Source organism: Synchiropus splendidus, chromosome 6, assembly GCF_027744825.2.
Source record: "Synchiropus splendidus isolate RoL2022-P1 chromosome 6, RoL_Sspl_1.0, whole genome shotgun sequence".
Taxonomy (NCBI): domain Eukaryota; kingdom Metazoa; phylum Chordata; class Actinopteri; order Syngnathiformes; family Callionymidae; genus Synchiropus; species Synchiropus splendidus.
This window is the reverse complement of record NC_071339.1, coordinates 20,017,460-20,045,301: the sequence shown is the minus strand read 5'-3', so window position 1 is coordinate 20,045,301 and position 27,842 is coordinate 20,017,460. Positions and strand designations below refer to the sequence as shown.

The 27,842-nt window shown below is 41.2% G+C and overlaps 1 protein-coding gene across 1 annotated transcript in view; it reads left to right on the top strand.

Annotated features, from left to right (window-relative positions):
- Positions 1–27,154, top strand: part of snta1 (syntrophin, alpha 1) — a 31,695-nt gene extending 4,541 nt beyond the window's left edge. The window contains exons 2-8 of the mRNA XM_053868981.1: positions 5,154–5,339; positions 20,760–20,952; positions 21,153–21,342; positions 22,181–22,311; positions 23,807–24,003; positions 24,639–24,826; positions 25,443–27,154. Coding sequence (XP_053724956.1) covers positions 5,154–5,339; positions 20,760–20,952; positions 21,153–21,342; positions 22,181–22,311; positions 23,807–24,003; positions 24,639–24,826; positions 25,443–25,535 — 1,178 coding nt within the window. The 3' untranslated portion in view covers positions 25,536–27,154. The remainder of the gene's footprint in view (positions 1–5,153; positions 5,340–20,759; positions 20,953–21,152; positions 21,343–22,180; positions 22,312–23,806; positions 24,004–24,638; positions 24,827–25,442) is intronic.
- The last annotated feature ends 688 nt before the right edge of the window (positions 27,155–27,842 follow it).

Sequence of the window (27,842 nt, the reverse complement as noted above, 5' to 3'; positions counted from 1 at the left end):
GGTCAGTGTAACGTGCAAGAATTGCTGCATTCATGGGACTTGAAGTATGACAAGCAGGACTTATTTAGAGCAATACTTTACCAATTTTGTGCTGGTCAAAACTGCTTTGAGATTATTAATGGTCAGGACATAAGTCCTGTATTATGGGTTATTATGGGCCTTCTTTAAAAAGTTGGGGAAGGTCTTTGAAAATTGGTTAGTCAAGGCAGTGGCAAGTACACATTCCTCTCCTTTAAGTGGTTTGGGTTAGGGTCTCAGTATTTTGTCTCCCAAGCAACGAGGATGTTCTCAAACTTGTGCTGTCTTGATCATTGTGTGTTCGTCATAGACTGTGTTCTGTCAGTTTTATTTTGGGGTCAAACACTAGATGTGTGAGATGGTCAGTATGACAAATGTTTGTTGCCAGTTGTAAGCTTGGTCATAGTTAGCAGAGAATGCTTGGGATGAACGATTTTAGGGAAAAAAAATCATGAATTCTCTGGACGATATTGCCATTTTGTTCACCTTCACCTTCTTCTACCGCTTATCCGGGGTCGGGTCGCGGAGGCAGCATTCGGAGCAGGGAAGCCCAAACTTCCCGGTCCGCACAAACCTCCTCCAGCTCTTCCCGGGGGATCCCGAGGCGTTCCCAGGCCAGACCAGAGACATAATCTCTCCAGCGAGTCCTGGATCTTCCCCGGGGTCTCCTCCCGGTAGGACATGCCCGGAACACCTCCCCAGGGAGGCGTCCAGGGGGCATCCGTATCAGATGCCCGAGCCACCTCAACTGGTTCCTCTCGATGTGGAGGAGCAGCGGCTCCACCCTGAGCTCCTCCCGGATGACCGAACTCCTCACCCTATCTCTAAGGGTGCGCACAGCCACCCTGCGGAGGAAACTCATCTCAGCCGCTTGTATCCGCGATCTCATCCTTTCGGTCATTACCCAAAGCTCGTGACCATAGTTGAGGGTGGGAAGGTAGATCGATCGGTAAATCGAGAGCTTTGTCTTGTGACTCAGCTCTCTCTTCACCACGACGGTCAGATACAGCGACCGCATCACTGCTGCCGCTGCACCAACCCCTCTATCAATCTCACGCTCCCCTTTTCCCTCACTCGAGAACAAGACCCCGAGATACTAAAATTACATTTTGTTTTGATTCACAATTTTCTTCAGATCCAGAATCAATGTGGTATAGTAACAAAAGTGTTCACTGAAATTTGGAGTATGACCAGTGGATGCAGCAACTCAACTCAAATCCAAACAAATCCCAAACCACCTACATGGCGGTTCACTTTGGATTTAGTTCTGCTACAGGTCTCATTGAAGCCATTCGAGAACTCACATAACGACTGCAGTTGTGAGCGAAGCCAAAGCAGAGCCTCACAACTTTGGCGTTTAAACGGCTGGCGCTTTGCATTGTCGTTGCGTAGTCTAGTCGAGACTTGTTGAGGCGTAATGAAAAGTCGCAGCTTTGAATGATCACATGATGGTGCTGTCTGGGATCGTGATTTCAGTCTTTTTTCAAGAAATCGTCCATCCCTAGTGAGTAGCTATGAGGATGACTCAAGCTACCAAGCTGTTGGTACACAATTTACTATCAAGGCCTGTGGGAAAACCCGACCTGTCTGCTAATATTTGTTTAAAAATATTTGTTTTGCAGTTGTAATGAATCAAACCTTGGTGCTATTGAGAGAAAACTATCTGCATTCACTTGAGCATGTTTACTTATTGGGCTTGGCAGGGTCAATCATTTTGATGAGACAGCTGATGATGTGTATTATTGCGGCTTATTATGGCAGCTGTTTGTGGCTGTATTTGTAATAATAGTCCCTTCTCTTCTACCACATCAGGTCCTGCCCCCTTAATGACACGAATGCAATGTCCATCTCTGTGGAATGGGGCGGCTTCAGAATCAGACAGCATGTTATTAAAACAAAATCATAGCTGGAATCCTGCTGGCTTGACATTGTTATGATGCCAGTTGTTCAAAGGCAGTGGCGAGGAGAGGGCGGCGGAAGTGTGAAGCAAGCGGATAACCGGACAGATAAAGACACAAAGGACGAGATGAAAACGGACATCCATCAAAGGAAGGACATCAAATGCATATAAAAGGAAAGAAGTGCCAAAACAAGTGAGAAGAAAAAGAATGTCTAAAGCAAACTTGCGCTTTACTGACACCATGATGTGAACAGCTGAGAGAGCAGGCCTGCAGGAGGCAGTTGTCATTGGTTAAAGATGAAAGCTATGCGGCTGGCAGTGGAAGACTCTACAAGTGTTAATTTTAGGGATCCCACCCCAGCTTTCAGACAGCTCCTAGCAAACCTTTAAACTTGCACTCTACATTTAAGCAACGTGTCTGCAAGGCCGAGGCTTCTGGTTTAGCTTTCCACATCCTGAATTAGTTAAGATCCTCTGCTGTATATTTAACTGTTAAAAAATGAAATGTGATAAATTGTGGCTACACCCAAAAGGCAAATACTTGCTTATACTGATTTACATTTGACTGTAATTTGTTTGAGAGAATAACATGATACATTTCTTTCTTACCCCTCACTAAAAAGTGCAAGTCCTTTTTTCAAGCGACGGTGACTGTCAATTTGAATTAAAGGAAAGGTCACTGCCATTATCCCACATAGTGTCTTCTTAATCTCTCTTGGTTTCCCCTAAAATAATGGCATTCAGGTCAGATAAGGTGCAGCGCAGTAATATAATTAGCACTTGGGGCCACTCATTACATAACTTTTTTTTTTTCCCGTTGTACTGTGTAGCAACTGCTCGATGCTGCACAGCAATGTAGAGGAGGAATACTTTCATCATCTGAAGTTGAAGTGTCTCGTTTCAGATATATGGAGTCGGCACTTCATAGAATCCATTTTCAGTTCCAGCCGCGTGAACTCTGTTATCAGATAATGTAGATGAATTTAATTCACTGCAGTCGTACAAATTGGGAGTAAAGGTTATCACGGGGTTATAGAGGCGCCTTAAGACTAAGAGGTTCTTCTAATCTAATCCTCATCTGGAGAATACTGCAGAATGAGAGGTGAAGTGAGAGTCAAAGAATCTCCATAAATTGACATTTATAATTTCTGTCAGGATGGAGGTGATGCTTATCAATAGAACTTCGGGCTATACATCAACACTATCTGTGAAATGGGTATTTTTAGCAGCTATCTGTAATCTTTCATTGAAGCGTTTTGCGCTCTACAAATTTGCTGAGTTCTACTATTAATTACCTCGCTTCTCATTCAGTCAACTAGTCGTTGGATTCTCCCCATTCATGGCTGTTCACCAGGATCTCTGCACCATTATATACAGTATGTGCAAATATATTTTTTTTCTCAGCTGGTGATCTAAAGTGTTTTTCAGGATTCATTCCATTTTTTCCTCATTGTAAGGTCTCTCCATTACTAGTGAACCCACAACTTTATAGTGTTGGAGGTTGGTGGCGGTGGATTGCGAAGATAGAAACCTAACCCTACATCCAAAACAGTCCTCCTTAGCAGTCTACCTTAAGGGGCCAGTGCTGTCTCGACTGATGATGAGATACCTCTGTGACTTGGAGTCTCAATTGACCACATACTGTGTGTGGGGGTGACCTTTCCCTTCTTAACCGCAGTCATCATCAGAACAAGCAACATGTAATTTTTGTTGCCTCTTCTTTATCTTCTCTTGGACCGTATTCTTGTCATTCACTCTCACTCTCTGTTTGCAAACACCGTGATAAGCAGAGCATTCAAGGTTTCTTCCCCTAACTGGAGGTGCCAATGCTCCATATGCCTAAGAAATTGAGCCCATCTGTTTCAAACGTTGTTACTGTAATTGTTGACATAATTCCAATGGTTTCTTTAGGTGTTCGCCAATATATCCACCTGGGGGAGCAGCCCAGAGTCAAAAGTTTATGACTCCAAAACCAACCTAGTGACTGTGGATGAAATATTGATAATGTACTTGTTGCACAAAAGTAGGAAACAGAGGCAACGTTGTAGTCGGCGTTGGTCACTGATGCTGTTAAATATATCGTGACTGGAGGCCAAAGAATGTCCGCCATTGTTATGTCTTCTTCGTGTCTCAACACTGCCCTACAACACTGTGGAAACGTGCAGAAATATGGACAAAATGAACGCAGAGCACAGAGAGAAAGCTCAGTTTCCAGCCCATTGGAAACAACCTAATTTTAGCCGGAACACCTCAAAACCAGCTATTTTTTTCCTCTTGTTGTCACTCTTGCTTCCGCTGAAAGTAACTGCTGCAGGCTGCACCTCTTGCCGTAATTTCTGATGCTAAATCTGGGAACGTTCCATACCGCGAAAATGTATCCACAAAATGGATGAAATATTCCACAGTGTCATGGGGGTTCAGGGACATTATTTGGCGCTAATTTCCGGCTGTTCTGCAGCACTTGTAAAACCAAAATATGGACACCCATTCAAAAAAAATCCTTGCTAAAGAGATTGAAGCCCTCTAAATTGAATTCCTTCATTAATAAGCCATTGAATTCTGCACAATATAAATGTGCTGTTTTGTTCATCGAGCAGGATTGAAATCCACTCATGCCCACTTTTGCGGTATAAAACAACCTTTCTTGAACTCTCTTCACCCTCCACTGCGTACTATCAACAAGAGGCTTACTCGACGAAAGGCAACTCAGCCATCCATTAACGCTCTGGTTGACGGTCAAAAAGTTGACATCAAAATTGACATGCACATCAGGAATGTCTCAGCCGTGGACTTTTATTTACCCTGGACACCCTCCACTTACATTTCAATGAATAAAAGTACAGAGGACCTAATTATTTTCGTTAATTTTTGAGCCTCCCCTCGGGTTAAAATCCAGATCAACTAGCAGGCATCAATAACTTTGGTCCCGAATGATTTCAGCCAGGAGCGAACAGCGGATCCATCAGCTTTCTAGCTGACCTTTAATGAGAGAAGTTGGAGACAGATGGAGAAACTGCCAAAGGTAAAGCTGGGATTCTGTCCTCAAATGCTCCGAGAAGTGATCAGACGTTAAACTTGTATGAAGCAAAGCAGGGAAAATGTCTACTGCTCAGTTAGTTAGTGTCATTTGACATCACCACTTAGACACAGAATGATACGAATTAGTCTTGAACGAGGATGCAAATGAAATGCAGAGTAGTTTGGAATTTAAGCGATTTCAATCTTTGCTCCACAGGTGGAAAAGAGAACAAGATGCCCATCCTCATCTCGAAGATATTTAAGGGCCTGGCAGCTGACCAGACTGAGGCGCTTTATGTTGGCGATGCCATATTGTCGGTGAATGGGTTTGACCTCCGGGAGGCCACACATGATGAGGCGGTGCAGGCGCTGAAGAAAACAGGAAAGGAGGTCGTCCTTGAAGGTGAGATGAAAACACTACCTCTTGAAACCATCCCATCCCTCATGCTATTTCCCAGATCTCGCTGTTGCATTTCATGCTGTGCACCATTGCACCGTTTTGCTTTCCGTTTAGAGGACATGTTGTGCTTGGGTGGGGTGCGAGTTGTGCACCGAGGTTGACATTAGTGTGATTTATCCATGCACTGTTCTCAATGTGTGATAATGTCACGCTGTAGAAAGTACATCCAATTAACAAATATTCATAATAAATATTTACAGCAAAATAAATAATAATATATTTATATATAAATTATATTTAAATATATTATTTGTTTATGTCAAACAACTTTAATCAGATTTTATATGATTGAATATTCATCACTTTTAATCTATTATGTTTCATTTTACATTTTACATTGAAAAAAAAAGTTAATGAAAGTTGGTAATATATGAAATGCATAGAAATACATTAAAAACTGACAGCATTTGACATTGGTCAGTTCCACCTGAAAGCCCTCCAACCAAGAGGTGAGAGCTTGAAGTGGCCAGCTATTTTTTTGCCATGCGTGATGTCACTCATACGGTCGCTATGACAACAGTTCCCAACAAGTTTGGAAGTGAATGTGCGAAGCGTCCTAAACAGGTATACTGAAGAAAGTGTGTTGTCTTGTGTGTCATGAAATACAGAAGTTTGTCACCTTCTTGTATATCAGAGAGATTCCTAATTGTTGTTTTAAGAAGTGAATCAGCTCATTTAGTCAGTTATTCATGGTACTCTGTGGACGGAGTGTGTCCCGGGCGAGTGGCAAAGGACAGTCCGTAATGGTAGCCAATCGCAGGCCACGCGATTACAGATGTGCACGGATGATGGTGTCGTGAATGAATCCCTTCATATGTTCGTACTGTGGTGGGTTACCAGAGTCTGCGAAGATGACAACCCTCTTCAAGAAAACATAACTTAGTTCCTCAGCAACCAAACACATTTCTTCAGTCCTCCTTCGTTCCACCGGTCTCTTCCTGCCAGGCCATTATAATGAGCCGGGTTGGGTGCTTTAATTGTGCTTTGATCAAACGTCCCCGAAACATTCGAGTAATGAGTTTGTCTGAAAAGTTGAGAGGGATGCGAAGATAGAAAAGAAGATTTGTGGGCGCTAATGAGCCACACTGCACTGCATCAAGCACTTCAGACGGAGCTCTTACCTCACATCAGGGTGGTGAGCGGTGTGTCCACCCGACCTGCTGTGGATGGCAGAGGAGCAGCAGGAGTTTTCACGCTCTTTCTCCACCTTCACCACTTATTTCCTCTGTCCATTTCCACCAAAATATTTCAGAATGCGCATGAGTGTGAAGTCTGATCCCACTTGATGAATATAAGATGAGATCTTGGGTTGAAATTACAGGGAGAAGTCTCTCTTCCTCTTGCCAATCTGTTGCATCACCGAAATGTTGCCTCACCGAGCAACATTAAGTTGAGTAATAGTTTACAGTCATTAAGTTGCTATAGGGAAATCCTTAGTTTCCAGAGAGTCAAATCACCTTTTGGTAAATGCGGTGCACACAAGCATATGTATTAGGTGGCGTCTTAGAAAGGTGCTGTATGAATGGGTCTTTGGTGACGATGGGGTCAGCAGCCGCAGTCGGTGGAGCAGATTCACTGAGAGTCATAGCCCGGCAGAAATGTGTTGATAGGAGACAGCTCAACCAGTGTCGCTCTGTGATCCGTCATGTCAGGAATCATTTCATGTGGAGAGTGAGGCTTGAGGGCTCACTGAGGGGACGGCTTTGAGTGGGTGGGTGCAGGCAGTCGCTTTGCTCGCCTGTGCCGGAGACTGCTGGGCACTGTGTGGAGCTTTGAAGCAGATTCGGGCCACAAGGACATTTCAGGACATGGATTTGTTGTTTATGTATTGGTATCTTATTGAGGAGGCAAGAAAGGCAATATGTAGCACTACATTGATGGGTGGCTCAAGGTCAGGGAGACTTCGCTCTAACAACTGTTGTGCTTAAGGCTTTTGCAATCACTTCCAAAGTCTTATACAGCCTTGGTGGAGATCAAGGAAAATAGCCCATTTGCACGAAATCTCCTGACTATATAACGAATATGCAAATTGGTTGTTTGACAAGTATGCAGGTGTCCATCTGGAAAAAAACAGGTCTGAGTCATAAGTTTTAAGTATTAAAGGTTGCCGTCATTATACAAATAAGCATTCAGTACAGTGCATATTTTTTTTTCATGGTAGCCTTGACTCTAACATTTATTTCTTTTGCATAAAATAGTTGAGCTTCTTTCCTTGCTGTTTCCTTCATTTGACTAAATGGTTCAGTAATGCATTTTTTGTTGTTATTTTAAGCAAACAATGACAGGCCTGGGCAATATATCAATACATATCAATAGAACCGATTTTTCTTTCTGTGAAAAAAATCTGAGATTTTATTTTTAGGCCATATCGCTCATGCCTAGGCTAATGCTATTGGTGACTTGATGATGATCAGGACACTAGAATTTCAGTCCAGTGACCTGGGTTTGTTTCACTGGTGAGACATTTTTTTCCATAAGCTAATACATGTCCTGACCCATTTTTTTATATATATAAAGTGATGTGGAAGCTCCATGGCAGAGAGCCCTGTCTCACTTCTTGAATGTCTTGAATGTATTTGTGTTTAAGCAATTTCAGTACTAGTAATCTTTGTCCTTGTCCACCGACTGTATGTTTCTCACCCTGAAACCAAGTGTAGTTAGTAAGGCTGCTTAACCAAAATGAACTCCAGACCAGACCATGAGATCCCAAGAGAAGGACACGCTTTGTCTTGTTTACTGTCACACATGGCATTAAAATGTGATGGAATAATCGATGTGTGAGAGAGAGGGGGCTGGTGATCACCTGAGAGGGTCAGATAAATATAACAGTCCAGATGAAACCATAAAACCTCAGCTGCCTCCATTTCCTCCTGGTGACATTTACACCCTCGGTCTGTGTGTTTGTGTGTACCTTTGTGAGCATGTGGTCATGTTTGGACAAAGGATTGTGTCTCTTTTATTACTGTGTTTCTTCCGCTTTGTCTTCGTGTGTGTGTATACAAAGAACAGTCGAAGATGCGACGACCACCCTGATTCAGCTCCTAAATTATATTGATCATTGAATGAGACTAAGGAAATTCCTCATCTAGCTGTATCAAGCAGTAGTGAAATGTTTTATTTTAAATTAAACTGCCTCTTTTCTCACTGCCAAATTGACCAAGCACTATGAAATTAATTCTGCTTTAATATTTCTACACAGATTTATATGTGTGTTGTGTTTTTATTAGGAAAAGTAGGAGTGCACAGATTGCAATTTAATGTACATAAGTATGTAATGTATGTAATGTAATGTACATACTAATGTAATCACTAAACACTGATTTTTTTTTCGTTTTCTTTTTGTTTGTTAAAGCTGAACCTGCTGATCCTGATTTTTTTCACTGACAGTTATATATTCTTGTGTTATTGCAAAATGATATCTCCTTTTTTGCAAATAAATGATGCAGTGTTTCAGTCTGCAAATTAAATGTTACAATGCAGCAATTTACAGGACCAGCTTATAAGCTTTTTTTTTAACCAATACATCAATATCTGTGATTGAATATACCAAACAGAGCATTAGATGTTATTTTTCTTTGAAGTTTTTTTTTTAATTTTTCTTAATTGTGTAGCTGAAAGTGATATTCAAAACACTTTTGTATGACTTGAAAGAGTAGTTTGTGTGTTCCAACATGTCTTTTAAGGTTAAGGTCACGCCGGGTTTAAAGTCACGCTCGGGGGTTGGAGGGGTTGTGCACTCACTTGTAATGGCTGAGGTTAAAGGTAAGGGGCAAGAGTAAACCATCACGTCATGGTGAGCACACAGAAAGTGCAACTATGTGTGGAGGAATTCTCACTCATCTGATGTCACCGTCTTTTTGTAATTTAAGACAGTTCAGTGAAGGTTCATGAGATCATAGGCAAAAACAGCTTAGTGCTGTACTTCTGACTTGAGTCAATGCTCTCTTGAGATGGAGAGGATTGTGTCTGTCCCTGAGCCTTATCCATTCTTCAACTATTATCAGTTAAGACTGACAACATAAATTCACGTTTTTTAATCTGCCAGTGACTGAAGACATGAAATCCACGTTGTTTATCTGGGGCTGCTCAGTGAAGGTTAAGAATTCCAGCTTGGACTGAACATGAGTCCACATTGTGCGGGTTTCCTCCTGGCACTCCAGTTTACTTCCGAGAAAACATACACAGGTAATTGGTGACTAGATTTTCCATAGGTGTGAGTGTGTGTATGTTGGTTGTTTTCATGTCAGGTATGTGCCCTACAGGTGACCTGTCCATGGTATCCCGAGGGTCTTGCCCCAAGTACTGACTCCAGCTCCTTGGTACCCCACGGTCCATCACATCCGCTACTATCACCTTCCCTTTAAAGACTATTTTATGCTTCACGTTATGTACAGATCCGGATATGAACAGACCCCTCTGTCCGGGCGCTTGATCACTGTGAGCGGGTACCACAGACTTATGGATATGGCCCAGTACCACCAGAAACCGGGGCCAGTGTTGCTGTTGCTCTCTCCCACATAGTCATGGCTCTGAACATATAAAAGTTACTTTTGTCCCATAAATCATGTTCAGTGTGATGGACCTTAAATGATTGTTTTATTTATTTATTCACATTTATTATTTTATCAGACTACACACTCTTGAACCCGACATGATTGAATAAACATCAACTATTGCTGTTTATGTGCAGTAGTTGACCTTCAATACCTCGTGCACTTCAATCCTCTATTCGCCATTTGTCTTCTAATCCTTAAGGGTATGAATTACTCTCCTTATCATGCATCACCATGCTCAGCTCCCTTACGTAGTGAATTCCTCATGTATTTTTAATTTATCTTATGTTCATGCACACCGTCTCCCTGATCATATACATAGATAATTATACTTCATTTTTCAGTCAGCAAGAATATTGTCATATTTTACCTTCATATCGGTGTAATACAAGGTCATTGTTGACACTTCGTCAGTCACCATCTTTATCATGTTTAGTTGGTCTCAAGCCATAGTAGCTAGAAAAAAAAAAAAAAAAAAAGCAGGATTTCGTTTCACATTTTTCGCCTCGGTTGCTTAAACCCTCATTTGCTATCTACAAGTTTTTCAAGGACGTATGCGAATCTAGACCATTAACAAAAGATACGTAGACGCAGGGAAAAGTAAGGTCAGCACATATCTCTATCTCACTGCGCAGTTTCAAGCTTGGTTTATGCAATATCATGCCGCTTGAGAATTTAAAGCTCCATTCTGCAGGCTCCCGAGTTCACTTCAGGTTCAAAGTGTGTCCCTCATCTGTTCCAACACTTCTATGTGCTTGTGCTCCTGCTGGTGGCCCGTCTGAGACAAATGTCTTGGGATTGAAAGTGAGAATTTCCTAATTTACAGTTTGTAAACCGAAATCCTCCAAGACAATTTGTGCCCATAATCATTATGAGGTGTCACTTTTTTAGGTCTCCTCTGAAAATATTTGAGTTCAACACTTTTTTCCTTGACAATTGGTCACCCAGGATTTTCATGTTTTCCATAAACATTGGATGGACTTCCTGTCACGCTGGATTGTACAGTAACTGATGTGTCCCTCTGTCAGCTTGCGTGCTCCGCATGCCCCTATGGCTGCATATCTCTGCTGTGGACGATTTTTTTTTTTTTTTTTTCAGTCACACTGTTTGCTTTGCTGACTTTAACTGTCACATTCTGACAAATGTGTGTTGAGTAAACGCTGTAAAAAAGATTTGAAGAGAGAGCTGGACTGAAGACGGTTTTATATAGCCGTAACTTTGACACGGTCAACATGCTCTTTGCAGCTTGGACACCTGGTCTTTTGATGCCTGACAGCCAGGCAGTGTAGCAGGACAAAAGAATATGCTAAAATCATGTGCACATAATATATAAAAGTGTTTAGAAAACTGCAGTACTTTTGTGTTTTTATTACTATCATTATTTATTTTTATTATTATTATTATCATTATTATTATTATTTATTATCAGTAGTAGTACTGTTTAGACTAGTTATCATTATATTACATTAGATTGTTATTTTGCACATTTGCGTATGTCATGTATGATCTGTGACAAATTTCTTGGCTAGATTGCAGACTATAATCAGGTCAGTGCTGAAGTCACTCAGACTCAGAGGCAGCATTTGGCTAATGCAGAGATGGCACCTGCAGATAACCACAGCTACCAGGCTGCGCACAGCACATGATACATTTGGCATGGGAAGAGGTGGGACACCAGGGCAACGCTATACATCTTCACATTGGGCCCTGATTTTTTTAAATTGTGGTTTTATTTTGCTGCTGCTGTATATCTTGAATTTTCCTGAAAGAATCCATTCATCAATCATCGTTCGATTGATGATGTTTTTTTTAATAAAAATATTGACGCCGAAAAAAAAAAGTATATTTGTTGCCTGCCTTAAATTGCCGACTTGTCTTTCCGTAACTGCCAGTGTGATTTTACCGCATTGATGGCCATTGTGCAAAGTAATTTCCGTACTATAAGTCACCTTGATCTGCGGTTTAAACAACGTGGCTAGTATATAGATTTAAACAAGTTTACTCACAATGAAATCACAGGTCTTTTATTGATATTAATGTGCTGGTTCTGCCCATGTGTTTGAAGCTCAGCTTCGCTTTTTGTTTTTCTTCATAAATTTATAGGGTGTGGTGCACTCTGTGGTCTGAAACCTAAGGTAGTTCATCCTCCTACCACTCCTGCTGATATTTGCATTTGTCGATCATTTGATGTCTTTAGCTGTTCTTTCACAACAGTGTCCAGTCATACTCGCAGCATGTTGCATTACAAGCATCCAGTGTTGCGACCAGCCAATTACAAGTTTCTGCCTGTCATTCATTCTGATGTATTTCTGATCGAAATTAGACCTCACCTCCATCGGGTTTACGCCATTTTTATTGTCCCTTCACGTCCAAGTTAATGCTTTTAAAGCTATTTCAGGCCTGAGTTTTCAGAAAATCCATTTAATGACCTTTCATGCTTTTTTGTGACCCACATAAACCCTTCTGAAGCTACAGTGTGTTCACGCACTTTTTTGAAAACAACTGGGAAAAAGATCAAAAAGGAAACAGTTTGATCCGCTTCAACATTTTGCTTCACGTGTTTACAACCATATGTTGCTTTTGATACTTGCCTTATATAATGCAGTCTGTTTTTGGCGAACGTGTCATCACAACTTCCTACACTTCTGTTCCGTTGCGCAATGACAAATATAATTTATCACCTCATTAAAGCTCTCTGCCTCCACATCTGTGACAGCATAATTGCTACTTAAGAACCAAACCTTTCTTCTCCAGCCAGTGTTTCCCCCACTAATACCACATTCCTTTACAAACTATCACTGTTCTCCAACCCCTCCTCTGCCTCGCTATCCCCTTTCCTGATTAAAGAGCCATATGCACCAGAAAGATAAAAACATGCTCTTCATCTCAGATTTGGTCTTATCTGGATTCCGAGGTCATTCATACTTGGGTGCATGTGGTCCAACTACAGAAGGAAGAAATTGAAACTTTAATCTCTGATTGAGTTGATTTCTTCTTCCATTGAAGAGTCACTGATCCATGGCTGTGTGTTTGAGATTAAATGACCAATCCTGGTGTCTTTCATTTTACCTTTCATGGGAGAAATAAGGAGCTAAATGGACGTGTTACGTTTGAACGAGTCTTCTTATTGTCTTTTTTTTTGTGTGATATTCACCACTGTACATCTGCACTTGTCGTGACTCTGTTGGACTCCTGTCTTTTCTGTTCTTTGAATTTTAATTAAACCAAGATAAAATGTTGTTGGGAAAGTATCAGAAGAGCTCAGACAGAAACTGTTGTGCTCATTCAAATGGTTGGAAAATTTTACTCACAAGTTATTAATATTAATATTAATATTGATCCTGATGTTGGCTTACTGTAGCTATGCCAAAACATCTTTTTACCGTGGATGTCTTAGACATGACATATTGATCAGATGACTTCATTCGAGCAAGCTAAGGTACTGTAGAATAATGTTGAGATATCTGAACATCATTTTCCTTGCAATGGGCAAAGTGTTGAATTAGGAGTTACTCTTTCGACTAACAAATTATTATTATTATTATTATTATTTAAATTGCATGTCAAATTTAAGGCCCGTGGAGCCTCTATAGTCCCTCTATGTGGCCTGTAAGAGCTTTAAATCTGCTGTAATATCAAAAACTTGTGTCTGAGAAGCCAAAACTTCCAAACTGTGCAACAATTCTGAAGTTCTCTTCGTTTCTGGAAGACACTGCTGATGGTCATTGGCATTTTGGATCGTTTTTGGTCCCATACTTTTTTGTCCTCTGCCTGTTCAGATTCCTTCCACCTTTTCTGTTGCACTGGAATCGCTTCTTTCTGTTATAAGGCAGGCAATTGGTTACAGCAGTAGTTGATGTGACGGGAATGTGCATTAGGAAAACCTGGTGGGCCCTGAATCACGCCCACTCACTGAGCTGGTCTGTGATAGGTTCAACATCCTCAACACACACACACACAGAAGATATATATATATATATATATATATATATATATATATATATATATAAACTCAGTTTGAGGCGGGGTCTTCTAAAAGTCTGAAACTTGCTACTGACTGATATGAGCTTTGGTGACATTAGAAAACACGTGTTTCGTTGGTTTCTCTGCTGTCGTGTTCACACACCATTAGTCTCACACTGCTGTCAGTTGCGGGCAAAGCCGTGCCGTGGAGCTCCTGACCCCACACACCGAGCTCAGCTCCCTTTCTATCCAAGCTGCTGGCCCGTGAGGAAATTCTTGCTTATTTTTGGCACTGGAATGGATTAACTCCATAAAACATAGCGTTATTAAATCACAACTAGTCCCCAGACACATCTCCCTCCACAGTGTGGAATTTGCTTTGCAAGGAACCTTTTGAACCCCGCTGCCGGTTCCGGGGACCCTGATAAATTAACTGGCCAGTCTCTTTCGCTTTTGCTGAATTATCGTGTTGGTGTCAACACATGCTGAGTGCAGATATGGGGGAGGGAGGTCAGTGGCATGGCCAGTGAAAGATGACTGGATGAAGAGTCTGCACCAGTTTTAATGTGGTTGATAACATCTTCTGTACGAAAAGACCAGGAAATCCTATCATGTACTTCTTTTACCATGATAATCTTTCATCACACTCCCTTTCACTGAGAAGTACCACCTCTACTTTGTTGTGGAACTGACCCTTGTTCCCCTCCATTAGGGGGTCATGTACACCGGATGTTTGTTGCTTCATGTTGCTCACAAAGTGATAAATGATTTTGGGTTCATTCTGATAATTCCAAAAAGATTGACCTGATCAAGAACTGTTGCCGCTGTTGTGAAGTGGTCATTTATTCGTTTATTTTTTTTCGGGAGACAGCAGTTTTCCCAATGTAGCGCTACGAATATAACTTTGAAGGATCACCACTACAAAGCGGCCAGTTGTATGGCAAAACTCAGACAGAGTAACCAACATGGGTGTGATCTTTAAATTCTGTGGTCAGCCACCTCAAGTTCATGCTCGACCAAAAAGATGACTTGGTGTGAAGTTTGACACGTTCCCTATCGGGGAAATTAGCAGAAAGACAATGAATGAATGGTTCGGTTTTTCAGTAATGTGAATGACTGATGCAGTGGAGTGTCCTCGTCTGTAAAATGCTTCTTCTTCTGAAGTTGAGCCCAAAGTTAAAGCCTTAAAGTGTCTCAAGACACGATATCAGCTTATCACTCTTCACTCTTCAGGCTGCTGAGGCGTCATTCACTCGTACCGTATTGATTCAAGATCGCTATCACACTGTGTGTACCATGCAAATGTCTGTATTGGAAGAAATGGTTTCGCAGTCACTGCAGACGTCAGCGCTGCCCTCCTGCACTCTCACTCTCTCTCTTCCATACCTTCCCATCCCTCAGGTCGACGTGGATCTGCAATTTTAATGAAGTGAGTTAAAGCAGCGATGAACTTATGTAAATATTTCAGCAGAGGACAAATGTTTCATGGTATTTGGGAGTGGGTTGAAGATGAACATTTGTCGCATGTATTTATTTTTTTTATTATTATTTCTGAGAACTGCTAAGAGGTATAAATGTTATGCATGATTGATGATCCATAGAGCTGTCAGACATACATTCGAATCATTGTTTTAAAGTATTGTGGCTCATAATCGGCTCCAGTCCACGCCGATATGACTTCAGGACCCATCCAATCCATAAGGCCAATTGTCCTCAATTTCGCTTTGTGTGACCTGTACTATTGTGCTTTGGATTTTACAATGGTCCCAGAAACAAGGTGTATCGCTTAGTATTTGTGTTTCATTTAATTATTTCAATATATTTGCCATGTTGCACGTTTGTTTGTTTTTTCCTATTAAAAAGTCTGTTGTGGCTGGATGTGCACTACTTCAGCGGTGTGGTATTACTAAGGTCAGATTATTAAGCAGTTCACATCTGTAAACATATACAACTTTTTTAGTGACAAGTAGGAGGTGTTGGATCGATATTTAACAATCCTCAATGGATATTGAGCCGCCCCCAATATTACGCGGTGGGCGCAGCTGAGTTTGTTTCTGCCGATAGAAAAAAAATAATAATAATAATAAAAAATAATAAAAGTCATGAAGAAGTGGAGGAACAATATTAAGAAACACTTGTGATATGGCACAATTTTGGAATGAAAATCAAGAAAATGTAAGCAAAAAAAAACAAAAAAACGTAGCTTGTAAAAAAAAGTAAATTGTATGTTTTGTGGTAAGATAATGTGCATATCAATATTGAAGTGAGAAATTTAGTATGCTTATAAAGAAAAAAACTATTCAAATTAGAGTGTGAAAAATGTAAATGAATGTTTTGAAAGAAAAGAAGAATGTTGAAATATGTCATGTCAAAGTTTGGTAATGTATAACAAGTTATTTTATTGTATTATTGATTTTGACTGTGAAATCTAACTATGAAATGAAGAAAACTGTATTTAAAAAGTAACTTTTTAAAATATACTGTAGCTGTCTGACGCAACAGAAGATTTAGAAGATAATAATTGTAATAATGAAACCATGCAACCATAAAATATGACTAAAATGTATTACATGTGCTTCACAGAAACATCGAACTAATGGAGAAAAAGAAAAGAAAAGAGTACTGTGTGGGACACTGTTACGCAGTTATATTTGAAAAAAAAAAATTTAGGGATGAGCAAATTGTGAGGTGAAGACAGCACTGTTATGTTTCCCCCTGCTGCTGGTCAGAGTAGGGAAAGGGCTGAATGTGCACAACGTGGTACCAGTACAAGTTAACAGAACTTATTTTTACTGTCAATTCCAGGCTCCATCCGAACAATTATTTTCTGCATGTACAAGGGCTCACTTCTTCTTCCCTCTAATGACCTTAAGAGAGTGAATAAAACAGCGAGTGTTCCTTTTGTTTCATGGTAATTTATGATGTTGTTTTGGCTCGGTACATCTCTTCCTTGTTTGTGCGCTAACATTGAGTCATTGTTTGGTTGACGTGGTTTACAGAGCCAACCGCATGCTTCTGAGGTCGCCAACTGACCAATGGCATTCCTGCTGCTCCCACGGTTGCCTGGTAGCTGAAAGGAACGTCCAGTCTTCTGAAATTGTTCCGAGGCAATGACCACTCGCTCCATCATGCTGCTCTTCCAGGACATTAGAGATTGACAGTCAGGGATTTCTGGGGGGAATCTGCAGAAGAAGCAGAGCAACTTGACACAACACTGAAGTGGTTTCACTGGGTGCCAGATAAGCTACAGCATTAACAGTGCCTTCTCAGCTAATTTTAACTCTGTATTAAATGTGCCATCGCTGGTATTCATGGCAACATATCTGGCTGAGTGGAGCAGCTTGTTCAACATGCCAGATCTTCTGTCTCTACGTTGCATCTCTCGGTTTCCCATTCCATCACCCCTCCCACGTTTCAGACACTGCAGTCGCTCCTATGAGGTCATTGCTTTCCTCCGTCTTGAGAGTCACGTCTGTCCAAAATAAACATGTGACACTATTTTACTTGACATTGTTAATATGTGCGGCTACGCTTGGTTTGGTTCAGCTTATTAAAGTTGAACAGTTCTAGATACTTGTCTCCTGCATCCCAAAATAGCATAAAATATTAGCACCTTCAACCATGCTGCTGCTCTTATTGCTGACTCTAAATAAATCTGGATCTCGTAGCACGATGACGTTGACTTTATAGATGTTTTGTGTTTTATTGTTTTAGAATCACAGTTAACTGAAAAATGGATTCTTAATTTTACCTTCTATTTTAGACAGTTATATAAACAATAAACAATATTAAATGTTTGTTTGTATTTAAAACCCGTAATAATTATATTTAACACAATATCATTTTATTCTCAATTCGAGTATAGAACAGAAAAGTGGGTTGCAAACCTGTTTTCAGTAGGCCTCATGATGGACTTTTCCTGCTTATTTTTATTTTATTTATACTATTCCAACATGTTGTTGATTGTCAAAGAAAGATGGTTGTAGTGTATAAAAGTCATAATTATATTGTGTAAACATGATACTACTGTTGATTGTGCTGTACAACAACATAATTCTGCTGCTTAAACATGTCCAAACATTGAGTTATTATGATGGTATAAAGATGATAATTTTGCTTTTGCAAGTCATCAGGCTCGTCCTAGTCAAGAGCTCCTCTACAAACAAATCAGATGTTGGTGATAAAGCTTTGCAATTGCGTTATAGAAAAGATACAATTTTGTCCATCTCAATGGATGTGGATGCAAACAGAGCCTCATGTACAGTGATTGCTGACGTCAGGTGGGAAGGTCTGCGGGTGCAAGTCTGTTCCTCGACTGAAGCCCGATAACTGTCGAGCTTCTTACCGGCGAGCGCTAGCGTCTCACTTTGTTCATCCACCTCAACTTCCTGTGTTCTCACGTTCCTCAGAGCACTTGTGCAGGGCTTTTGGCTGCTGCTGTCAGATCAACCTCGCACCACAGACAAATGTGTGTCAAAAGTCTGCCCAGAGTTGGACTGCGTGAAAAGCTTTCCGTCTGATCAAAAATGCTTGTGTGTGTGGTCGCCTGCTTGGCTGGAAGGAGCTCTATTTTGGGGGAATGGTGAAAGCCCTCTCACTGACCCCTGCTGTGCGGGGACTCATCTGCTTGCCCTCTGACTTTGGGCCTGTAATCCTGAGCAAGAGCTGCACTTCACACTTTCCCGGTGAAACAGGAGCTCTACCTTCAGCCTCATGCTTGCTCGTGTCCTCAGAGCTATTTTTACCTCGGTCCTTCCAGACCTACACCACTTCCTCTGCAATCAAGTGTGTGTGTCGGTGGGTGGGTGTAGGTGTGTGTGTGCGCGGTGGATGGTGGTTTGAATAGTGCCGGCTAGTTCCTAACATTTTTAGATATGCTGCTAGTCTTAATGTGGGTTCATTCTGATTTGAAATGTGCTTACAATGCCCTTATTTAGTTAAAGAAGAGGTGATCAGTGTGTTGGTTCCTCTGTCTACTTCAGGGGTGGGCTACCAAATTTTCTCAGGGGCCACAATACATAGCATAGGGAGTGTAGTGAGGGGCCACCAACCCATAAGACAGTAGAAATTGGTAGCATATTATAGAAAAGGTGTGTGACATAAAGGACAGGAAAGGACAGGAAAATGGACTGTTAAGGTTATCTTCAACATTCTGGACAATTGTGTTAGTAGTTTCACTCTGACTATATGAGAGCCACAAAAATATAGGCCCCATGTGGGTCGCACTTTGCCCACGTGTGGTCCACGTCTACAAGTGGTGGAGTCAAAGCTAAACGAGTCTTGAAGCTTGGTTTGTGTTTAATGTATTTGTTTCTGTTTTTATGACCAGATTTATTTGAGGCTTTAATGTTATTTAACTAATTTATATTATCACTTATCACTAATCACTTTAAAGTGAGAATTCTGAGAAAAAAGTCAGAATTCTGGCTTTTTTTTTTCTTCACTGGCCCTAATCCTCTTCCGTAAATGTTGTACTTATTTTTACAAAAATATTACAGTTCTAATGACTGTGTGGAATGTTTTCAATTGATTTTATTTTTAGTATTTTACTTAGGTTGTCGATGCAAAAAAAATGGCTCTCATGACAATGATGCAATTAAATGTCACTGTAAATGTAACATTTCTCATCACACTTTGAGTTTGAGTTCAATGTATTTTCAATTTTATTCATACACATGCTGTCAAAAACAAGTTTTTTTCTCCTTTCTCCATTTTTTACTTGCTACTATGACAATACACAATATGGAAATATTTCTAAATGGTTTTGTTGGACGTCCTATTTATGGATAACTGCGAAAAAAAAAAATGTTTTTGACGATTGATGTTGATTCATTCATTCAGTCACATATGAATATTAGTGTCAACATCATTCAAAAAACTTAAATTATACTATATATATTGCGCTATTCACTCATTTTTTGTGATAATATTCATTTTTCACTCTTTATTCAAATTTTTATGTTTTTATGTTTGATGTTTCTATAAAAGAACACTCATATTTACTATATTCATTCATATTTACACTCATATTTACTACTATTTCAAGTTATCACACTCATACTATTTGTTTAATATTGTTTTTTTTTTTTTGTGATATACGGTTTTGATTTTTTTGCCTCTCTTTTCTTTCAGTTTGGCTAAAATCTTAATCCCCACCCAGTTTAATATCAAAGCAAGCTTTGCTGGACGAAACCACCAAGCACTTTGAAAAACTGAAATATTCATTTTCAAAAAAGACGCACCCTTAATGTCCCGGGATCTTCATCACACCCGCTTGGTTGCGGCGAGACTGACCACATATTGATTACTGCCATTTTAGGAGATAAACACCAGTTACCAAGGGAAAGCAATACAAACACTTCATGAGAAAATCTGTGTGTATAGCCGGTTGCATTTATAGATGTGGCAGCAAATAAGCACACGTTGTTCAAGTGGTCTGGTCGCCTCCCGCTGTGACGCCCTGTAATTACGGTTGTGTGGATGTTGTTTCACTTCAGATTGATGACACAAAATGGTTAATATTCTCTCCATCCACTTTGTCCTTTGGCACATTTCAGGTGGGGGGCGTGTACGATGTGGAACCATATGGTGTTTGGAACATTACATTACTAGTTCTGGCTATAGTTGTGTCGGAGTGAGGCACGAGAGCTTTGTGCTAGTTAATGGAAGAGTTGCTGAATCTGTTGCTGGTGTTGTAATTTTTTTTTCTTTTGAAGAACATAGTAAAGGTGGGAGCAGTTTTTGTCAAATGACATGTTTAAAAAACAACAATAATGCTCAGTTACCAGCTGTATATCTTCAAAAAAATCCCAAGTTAATTCACTTATTCTTGTGTCCTCTGCTGCAGTGAAGTACATCAAGGAGATGTCTGCCTTCTTTAAGAACTCTGGTTCCCCAGCCGCCCTGCCCTGGGAGTCCCCCCCATCCACACCTCAGAAGGGGGCAGAGCTCTCCCTGCCTGAGGTGAAGGAGCCCCAGAGTGTCCCCCTGAAGATGTGCCAGGTCTCTCGCAAACAGTGCCCCCCAGACACTGAGAACAGGTACTGCAACACTCATCTGATTTCTATTTTCCTTGAGTTCTGGGAAGCAGTCACGAAGAAATCACTGTAAAGGAAATACCCTGAAGGGATTTAATATTCTGTCTGTCCAAAAATAATTAGGAAACAAACCTGAACGTTCTGCCACATGTCTTTCATTACTCTGACTGCCACTTTCTCTCCCCGGCTTGTGTTTCTGCCAGGTATTTTGAGGTGATTTCCTCCAACAGAAAGAAGTCATTGTTCCTGCGGGCAAAAGACCCAGCAATGGCCCAGTCGTGGTACAACGCCATCCAGGCCGGAGTTGCCAACCTGTTACCGAAAGTGAAGGAGGAGATGAAGAGCCTGCAGCATGGTGTGGACGTCAAACATCTGGGCTGGATTACTGAACAGGTACACAGAGACTCATTTGGCTTTCTGCGTTCAGCTGTGAAAGAAGAAAAAAATGACAGATTTCAAGTTAAACCTTCTGAGAATGTTGATCATGTTGGTTCTGGAGTTCCATCTGGTTCCAGTCTTGTGATGGATGTATCGCTCTCTATGGTGCTGAAGGAGCTGCCGCACATCTTCCCTGTCCTTTGTCACTGGGTTACAGGGTGCTACTGCCTCCTGCTGTCCCATTAAGCTCACTGCTATCAACCATATGCCAAATGCTAAAAAAAGTATGACACTTGGTGGTGGGCGTTGCGATCAAAGAATGTTTTATTGTTCTCCCTGTTCTACAATTTAAGTGTTACTGCATTTCTAGTAGTTTTTTCTCCATCAAACTGATGTAGTTCTGCTTCATATCCTGCTCTAACTGGGTCCAGCAGGCCAGATGGTTTGAATGCAAAATCCCAAACATGATAAGAGACATGCCCTTTACTCTTTGTCTTTTCAAAATCTGCTGACGCTGAGAAAGAAGCGGAGACATTATGTTAGCAAACAAACATCCCTCCTGGCTGAAAAGCAGAGGTCTTACATGGAGTTATTGAACACTTCACCGAACAAACCCAAAGCTAATTTAAAGGGCTGAGACAAGCGAGCACGGAGTCAGCGTCTGTTTGACATTCTTTGGCCTTTTTTGGCTCTTGGCGGCGATTAAATCCAAATCTGGTATTTATTCTTCTGTTTCTTGTTTGACAACTGGCTTTCTGTCTTCTCCTCTCTGACGATGTTTGCTCCCTCTAGCTCCTGGTCAGGAATGTGACGTAAGTTTAGCCGAATGTTAAGCACAAGTATTTGTGCTCAGGTGGTGCAGGGCCCGGAGAAAGCAGTCCTGGCTGTGCTGACCGACCGAGACCTGCTGCTGTACCCGGCTCTGCCCGAGACTAGAGACGCCTTCAGCAGCCCAGCCAAGAGTCATCCGCTCATCACCACCAGGTGCACACACCTTCACTCTCAAGCTGATGCAGGAGAAGATTGCTGACCTGTGGTTGACCTTTAAACACACAACTCTTTCACACACTCTCTGCTAAGATAGAAGAGCAGCAGCTGGGAGAGGAAGAGAGGGACGTCTGGAAGATGATTCCAAGGCCTTTGATCAGAGAAGATTATTTATATTCAAATAAATAGACCAGACCAAAGTTTGTTGTCATTCTGATTTTCTGAATTGACAGGGTTGTCATGCCAGTAGGGGGCAATAGATGATGAGCAATATCGACTCTAGTGGAGAATTCGGGGACGAAATTAGTGACAAGTTAGACACATAGAAGGAGTGGGACGGAGAATGTTGGAGAGGGAGGCAGTGAGCAAGGAAAGACATCCAATAGTCTTTCCTAGTCCTTAGGAGGAGGACACGTGACCAGGCAGCGTATTTTTACTGGATTGTTAGATTTCATTTTGGTTATTTGGTAGTTACATTAGCTATTTTACACACAAATGAATATGCATGCCAAGAAAATATACTATACTATACTGCTGCTATTACAACAACTACTGCTACTGCTATAACTACTACTACTGCTACTCCTGCTACTATTACAACTACAGCAAAAACAACAACAACTACTACTACTATTACTACTACTACTAATATTACTACTACTACTACTACTACTACTGCTACTATTACTAATAATAATACTACTATTACTACTACTGCTAATATTATGACTACTATTACTACTATTACTACTACTACTACTACTACTACTACTAATAATAATAATAATAATAATCATAAATCGGAAGTGGATAATAATTACATTGAAATAGTAAGAAGAACGCTTTGCTTTTGCTTTAAGACTCAACGACAAGAATGAATATGAAGTTATGCGAGTCCTGAGAATCCTTGAAATGGTTTGCACCTGAGCAGAATGTCTCTCCTCTCAGTGGCTGGAACACATATGTAGTCCATCTCGCACACACTGTCCAATCTGTTCCCCACCCTGAGATCAGGTTTGTTATTCTGGCTCTCCATCAGAACACATGCTCACTCTTTCCAGAACTGGGCCGTGTGGACCTCGTGCAGTTTAACGTCACTTTGGAAAACGTTAGTGGAACAGGACTTATGACTCATCATGTCTTTTCCGCACCCATTTCCTCCCTGGCACCAGTTTTATTCATCTCAGTAAAATTAAACCACTGTTATGTTGTTAGAGGCCAGTGAAGCGGTGCAGTTGTTAAACACCAATAAGTCTAATGTACTTGTGTTAGAGGGAGTTCAGGAGGTTACATGAGGTTACAACTTTTTGGCACCTTTGATGTACATATTTAAGGAATTTTTAAGAGTTTTAACTATTAAAAAAATGTTCTAAGCCACAGAAAGTTGACATTTAAAATATGTGTTATTATGTGGTGTATAATGTTAAAATAGTTTGCTCTGAGAAAGTCACAAGTCAAAAAAAAGCCCTCTAAATTGTCCTGCCTTGTTCAGACTGGTCCACTCAGGCCCTGGAAAGACGTCTCCTCTCCTGGACTCGGAGCTGTCCTTTGGCCTGCGCTCAGGCACCAAGCAAGGCGTGGAGACTCATGTTTTCCGGGTGGACTCTGCCAAAGACCTGTCCACCTGGACTCACCTGCTGGTGGAGGGATGCCACAGCGCCGCCGAGCTGATCAAGGAGGTCACAGCAGGTGTGTCAGCCGGGTCTGAAAGCTCATGAAACAAAACGGTAGATTTAGAAATAGAAAAGTGAGGTTCTTTGGACACTTGAGAAAAGGTTTCCATGACATATTCAGCGCCATCTAGAAGTTTTTTTTTTTTTTTTTATTAAAACTATTATTAAAAGTTCCATAATGACTAAAATTTGGTGGTCCGCTCCAAAGGGTTTGGAACCAGCAACCTACACTCTTTTGAAATAGGATGACTGTCATGAGACATGTTTTGTATGAGGTCGCTGGTTCAACTACAACACTCTGCCTTTGCTCGCATGGGTTTCCTCCAGGCACTCTGATTTCCTCCCACTGTCCAAAAACTTTGAGGTTAACTGAAATTAATGAAAGTGGAAATTTAGTAGACATCTTTTTTTTAATATAATTTTTAAAACAAGTTTCGTGGATTGAATCGCAGCCACAGTTCGTCATTGAATCAATAATAAATACCAACATAAACCTCAGTCCACGTCCGTCTACAAGCACTACACCGCCATCTGTTGGTAGCATTTAGTGCTACAGTTCGACGGTTTTTGTTTCAATTTGTGGGTTTTTTTTTCCACAGTATTTGCTATTAATCGTGACCTTCTTTGTCCCGCCCTGCTTCCTCCTGTCAGCCTGCAATTGGAATGGAAAGGAGTGCACCCTGGGAGTTCACATCGATGAGGGCTTCACTCTCTTCACCGAGGAAATGGGAGTGAGGAAGAGTGTTCTGCTGCAGCATCCTTTCGAGCGCTTGAGGATGTCATCGGACGACGGCGTTCGCATGATGTTCCTGGACTTTGGCGGCCCTGAAGCTGAAATAGTGAGCCCATTTTCTTTGTATCAGATTCTGTGTTGAAGCCTTTGGAAGAACAGGATGAGGCTGATCTCTCAAAAGGTTGAAAACATTTGAGAGAGGCATGACAAAAGTCTCAACCACCGCCATCAGCAATGATGCTTCTGTTTGACACGAGTGGATTTGGCTGTGTCTCTTGAATGTCAAAATGGGCAAACTGTGCAAGGCGTGTTGCCATAGCCAAATTCAATTGTAACTTTTTTCTCTGATATAGTATATTTTTGTTTTAATTTACATTTGTCAAAGATTTTTTATGTGTGTTTTATTCACTTTTGCCAGATATGAAAGGAAAAGGAAATTTTGTGCTTTTTTTTTTGTTTATTTTTAGTTTTAACCTAAACATTTAAAAATTTTTGTGTTGAGGTTAAAAAACAAATAACATATAAACACAATTAAATGTATGAAATTGTGCATAAATGTGTGTGACTGATGAAGAGTTTAAAGAGATATTATTTCTTATTTGGGTTTGAAAACAACTTTGTTTCTTCACTTTTGTTTTCCTCTGTGGACGCCATGTTTGTTACGTTGCAGGAGCACAACTCTTAAAATTTGACCTGGTTCCCTCTCTCTCTCTCTCTTACAGCAATTGGACCTCCGTTCTTGCCCGAAGACCATCGTCTTCATCATCCACTCCTTCCTGTCTGCAAAGGTGAAGCGGTTGGGCCTGCTGGCGTGATGGCCTGGCGTCGCAGTAGGAATATTCAAATGAAACAGACCGTGGCGCTTTAAAAGACAGAATATGTTCTGTTCCTTGCCCTTCCTGGTCTGCAGCGATGTTTCTCTGGACCTTGACTGAACCTGTAGTTGACAGAAGAAGAGTCACGAGTGGTGGCGGGTCATTGTCTTACTCTTCCACCCCAGAAGTTCTAGTGCCACCTACGCAACGCCACACTCGAGATTCTGTTTTCACTGGTGGGTTTTTAAGATTCACTCACGCTGACCGTCAATGAAAGTAGCTACTGTTTGTCAAATACATAAAAAAAACACATTTTGGCTCCACCACATGATGTAGAAATTATGTTTTAAACACTTTCATGATATCTATTTTAGCGTAACAAAATTAGATGCACATATTTTACTATATTTAATGAAGACTAGCCTCCCTCTTCTTCACGTATTTAAATCGAACCCACTCAAGTGTGTTAAGATATACTCGTCACTTTCTGACACCAGATCAGTCGCTCTCATGGACCTTCATGCTGATGAAACAAAGCTCCATTTTTCAGTCGTTGAACCTCGAGGCCTTTCTCTCCCTTTGTTTGGAAACTAGAACCCGTTTGCTTTGGAACATAAAAGATGTATATTCTTATTTAAGCTAAGGTGTGCCTTCCTGGGTTTGTTTGTATATAAACATGTAATAAACTTTGTTAACTTTTCAAGCGTGTTGTTGCGTTGCTGCAGACAGACCAAATGTGCATTGTGCTGACTCAGCACCTCGCCTCCTTTTTTAAATTATTTAAGACTTTAAAGGACTGGACTTCAAAATACAGCTCTCACCATTGAGATCGGCTCTATTTATGTGCCACAGTGTCTGGTGGGGCCATGGCGGGGTGAGTAACCTTCACTGGCAACCTTCCTGTCACTGCCCAGTGTCATGAGAATCAGAGAACTTTTCACTTCTGCTCAGATTCGTACATCAAAGTCACCTTCCTGTTGATCAGTCCAGACTAGGCACATGCACAGGTGGACCCCTCGCTGTGCTCAAGCACCAGCCCCTTTCCTTGCAGGAGAGGAGTCCCCCCCCCAATGTATTTTGGTATCTCCGATTAGATGTCCTTTATTTATCCCTCAATAGGAAATTCAACTTCCAGGCATGTTTTTAACCAGCACTCACAAGCTCCTCCCACCCCTCCTCATTCAATGCTCAGCAGCCAAAAACAGCTTCGCACAGCAGCTGACAAACTGGTAAAAACGGTGTTGTCCGGTCTGCAGTTTGTATCTGAAATAACCCCACGAGCGCTGTTGAAAACAACGTCGCTACTCAGCCAACATTACTAAAACCCACCCTCGTGTCTACAGTATATAAAACCACAGTAAAATTTTGTGAAATTTAATTTGGAGTGAAACATCCAACCTTTTATGAGCGATTTGAACACTCCTAAAATATATTATTTAAAGCGCCTTCATATTAGAATCTATTTCCCAGCCAGATAATCTGTGCAGTTTGACCCATCCACCTCATCCAGAATATCGCTCCGTCCTCTGAAACATTCCCTGCTTCATCGCCGCCCGGCCTCATTGTCATATCTCATGGTCTTTAACAAGCCGGCGCTGTGAGAGTCATCTTGTCCCATTCATCGGGCCCAGCTGGACGTCTGACACTTTTATTAAGTCCAGACATATGTGGGAAAATAATCGGAGCAGAGTTGATGATGAGACGCTTTAGTCAGCGGGGTGTGAGATGGAGAGAGTCAGGCCTGCGGCGAGCCTCGTAAACAGAGCAACTCTCTTTTATGTGCTTGTTACTGACGTCTTATCTGTGTGCCTGAGTCTCTGCATATGTCCTCGTCTCAGCAAACGGCTAATAACAACAGTGCGCGCTGTATATCAGGCAATCACATCAGAATAGTCTTCTCAATCTGCTCGCCGCTCTCCTCCTGTTGCAACGTCGCCATGGTAACGGCAGGCTGCTCTCAGACGGGCTTTGTCCATCTCATACTCCTGAAATAGTGAAATTGCCAATCAGCCTCTCAGATCTGCAGGAGATGTGCAGGGCAGGGACGTTGGGATCGACAACAAAAGAGGTTGTTTGGGCTGCCAGACGGAAATGAAAATATGAAGTTGATGGGAATAATCAAATACCGTATCAGGAAAGATCTTATTAGAATGGGCTGACGAGATCAGTACTATGGCTTCATCACAAAAAAAATCACAAACTCGGTCAGTGAAACAGAAAATAATGGGTTTTTTTTCTGAAGAAAATAAGTTTACACTTCCACAATGACTGTTGTGAGCAGCCTTTGAGCTTTTTTTTATTTCAATG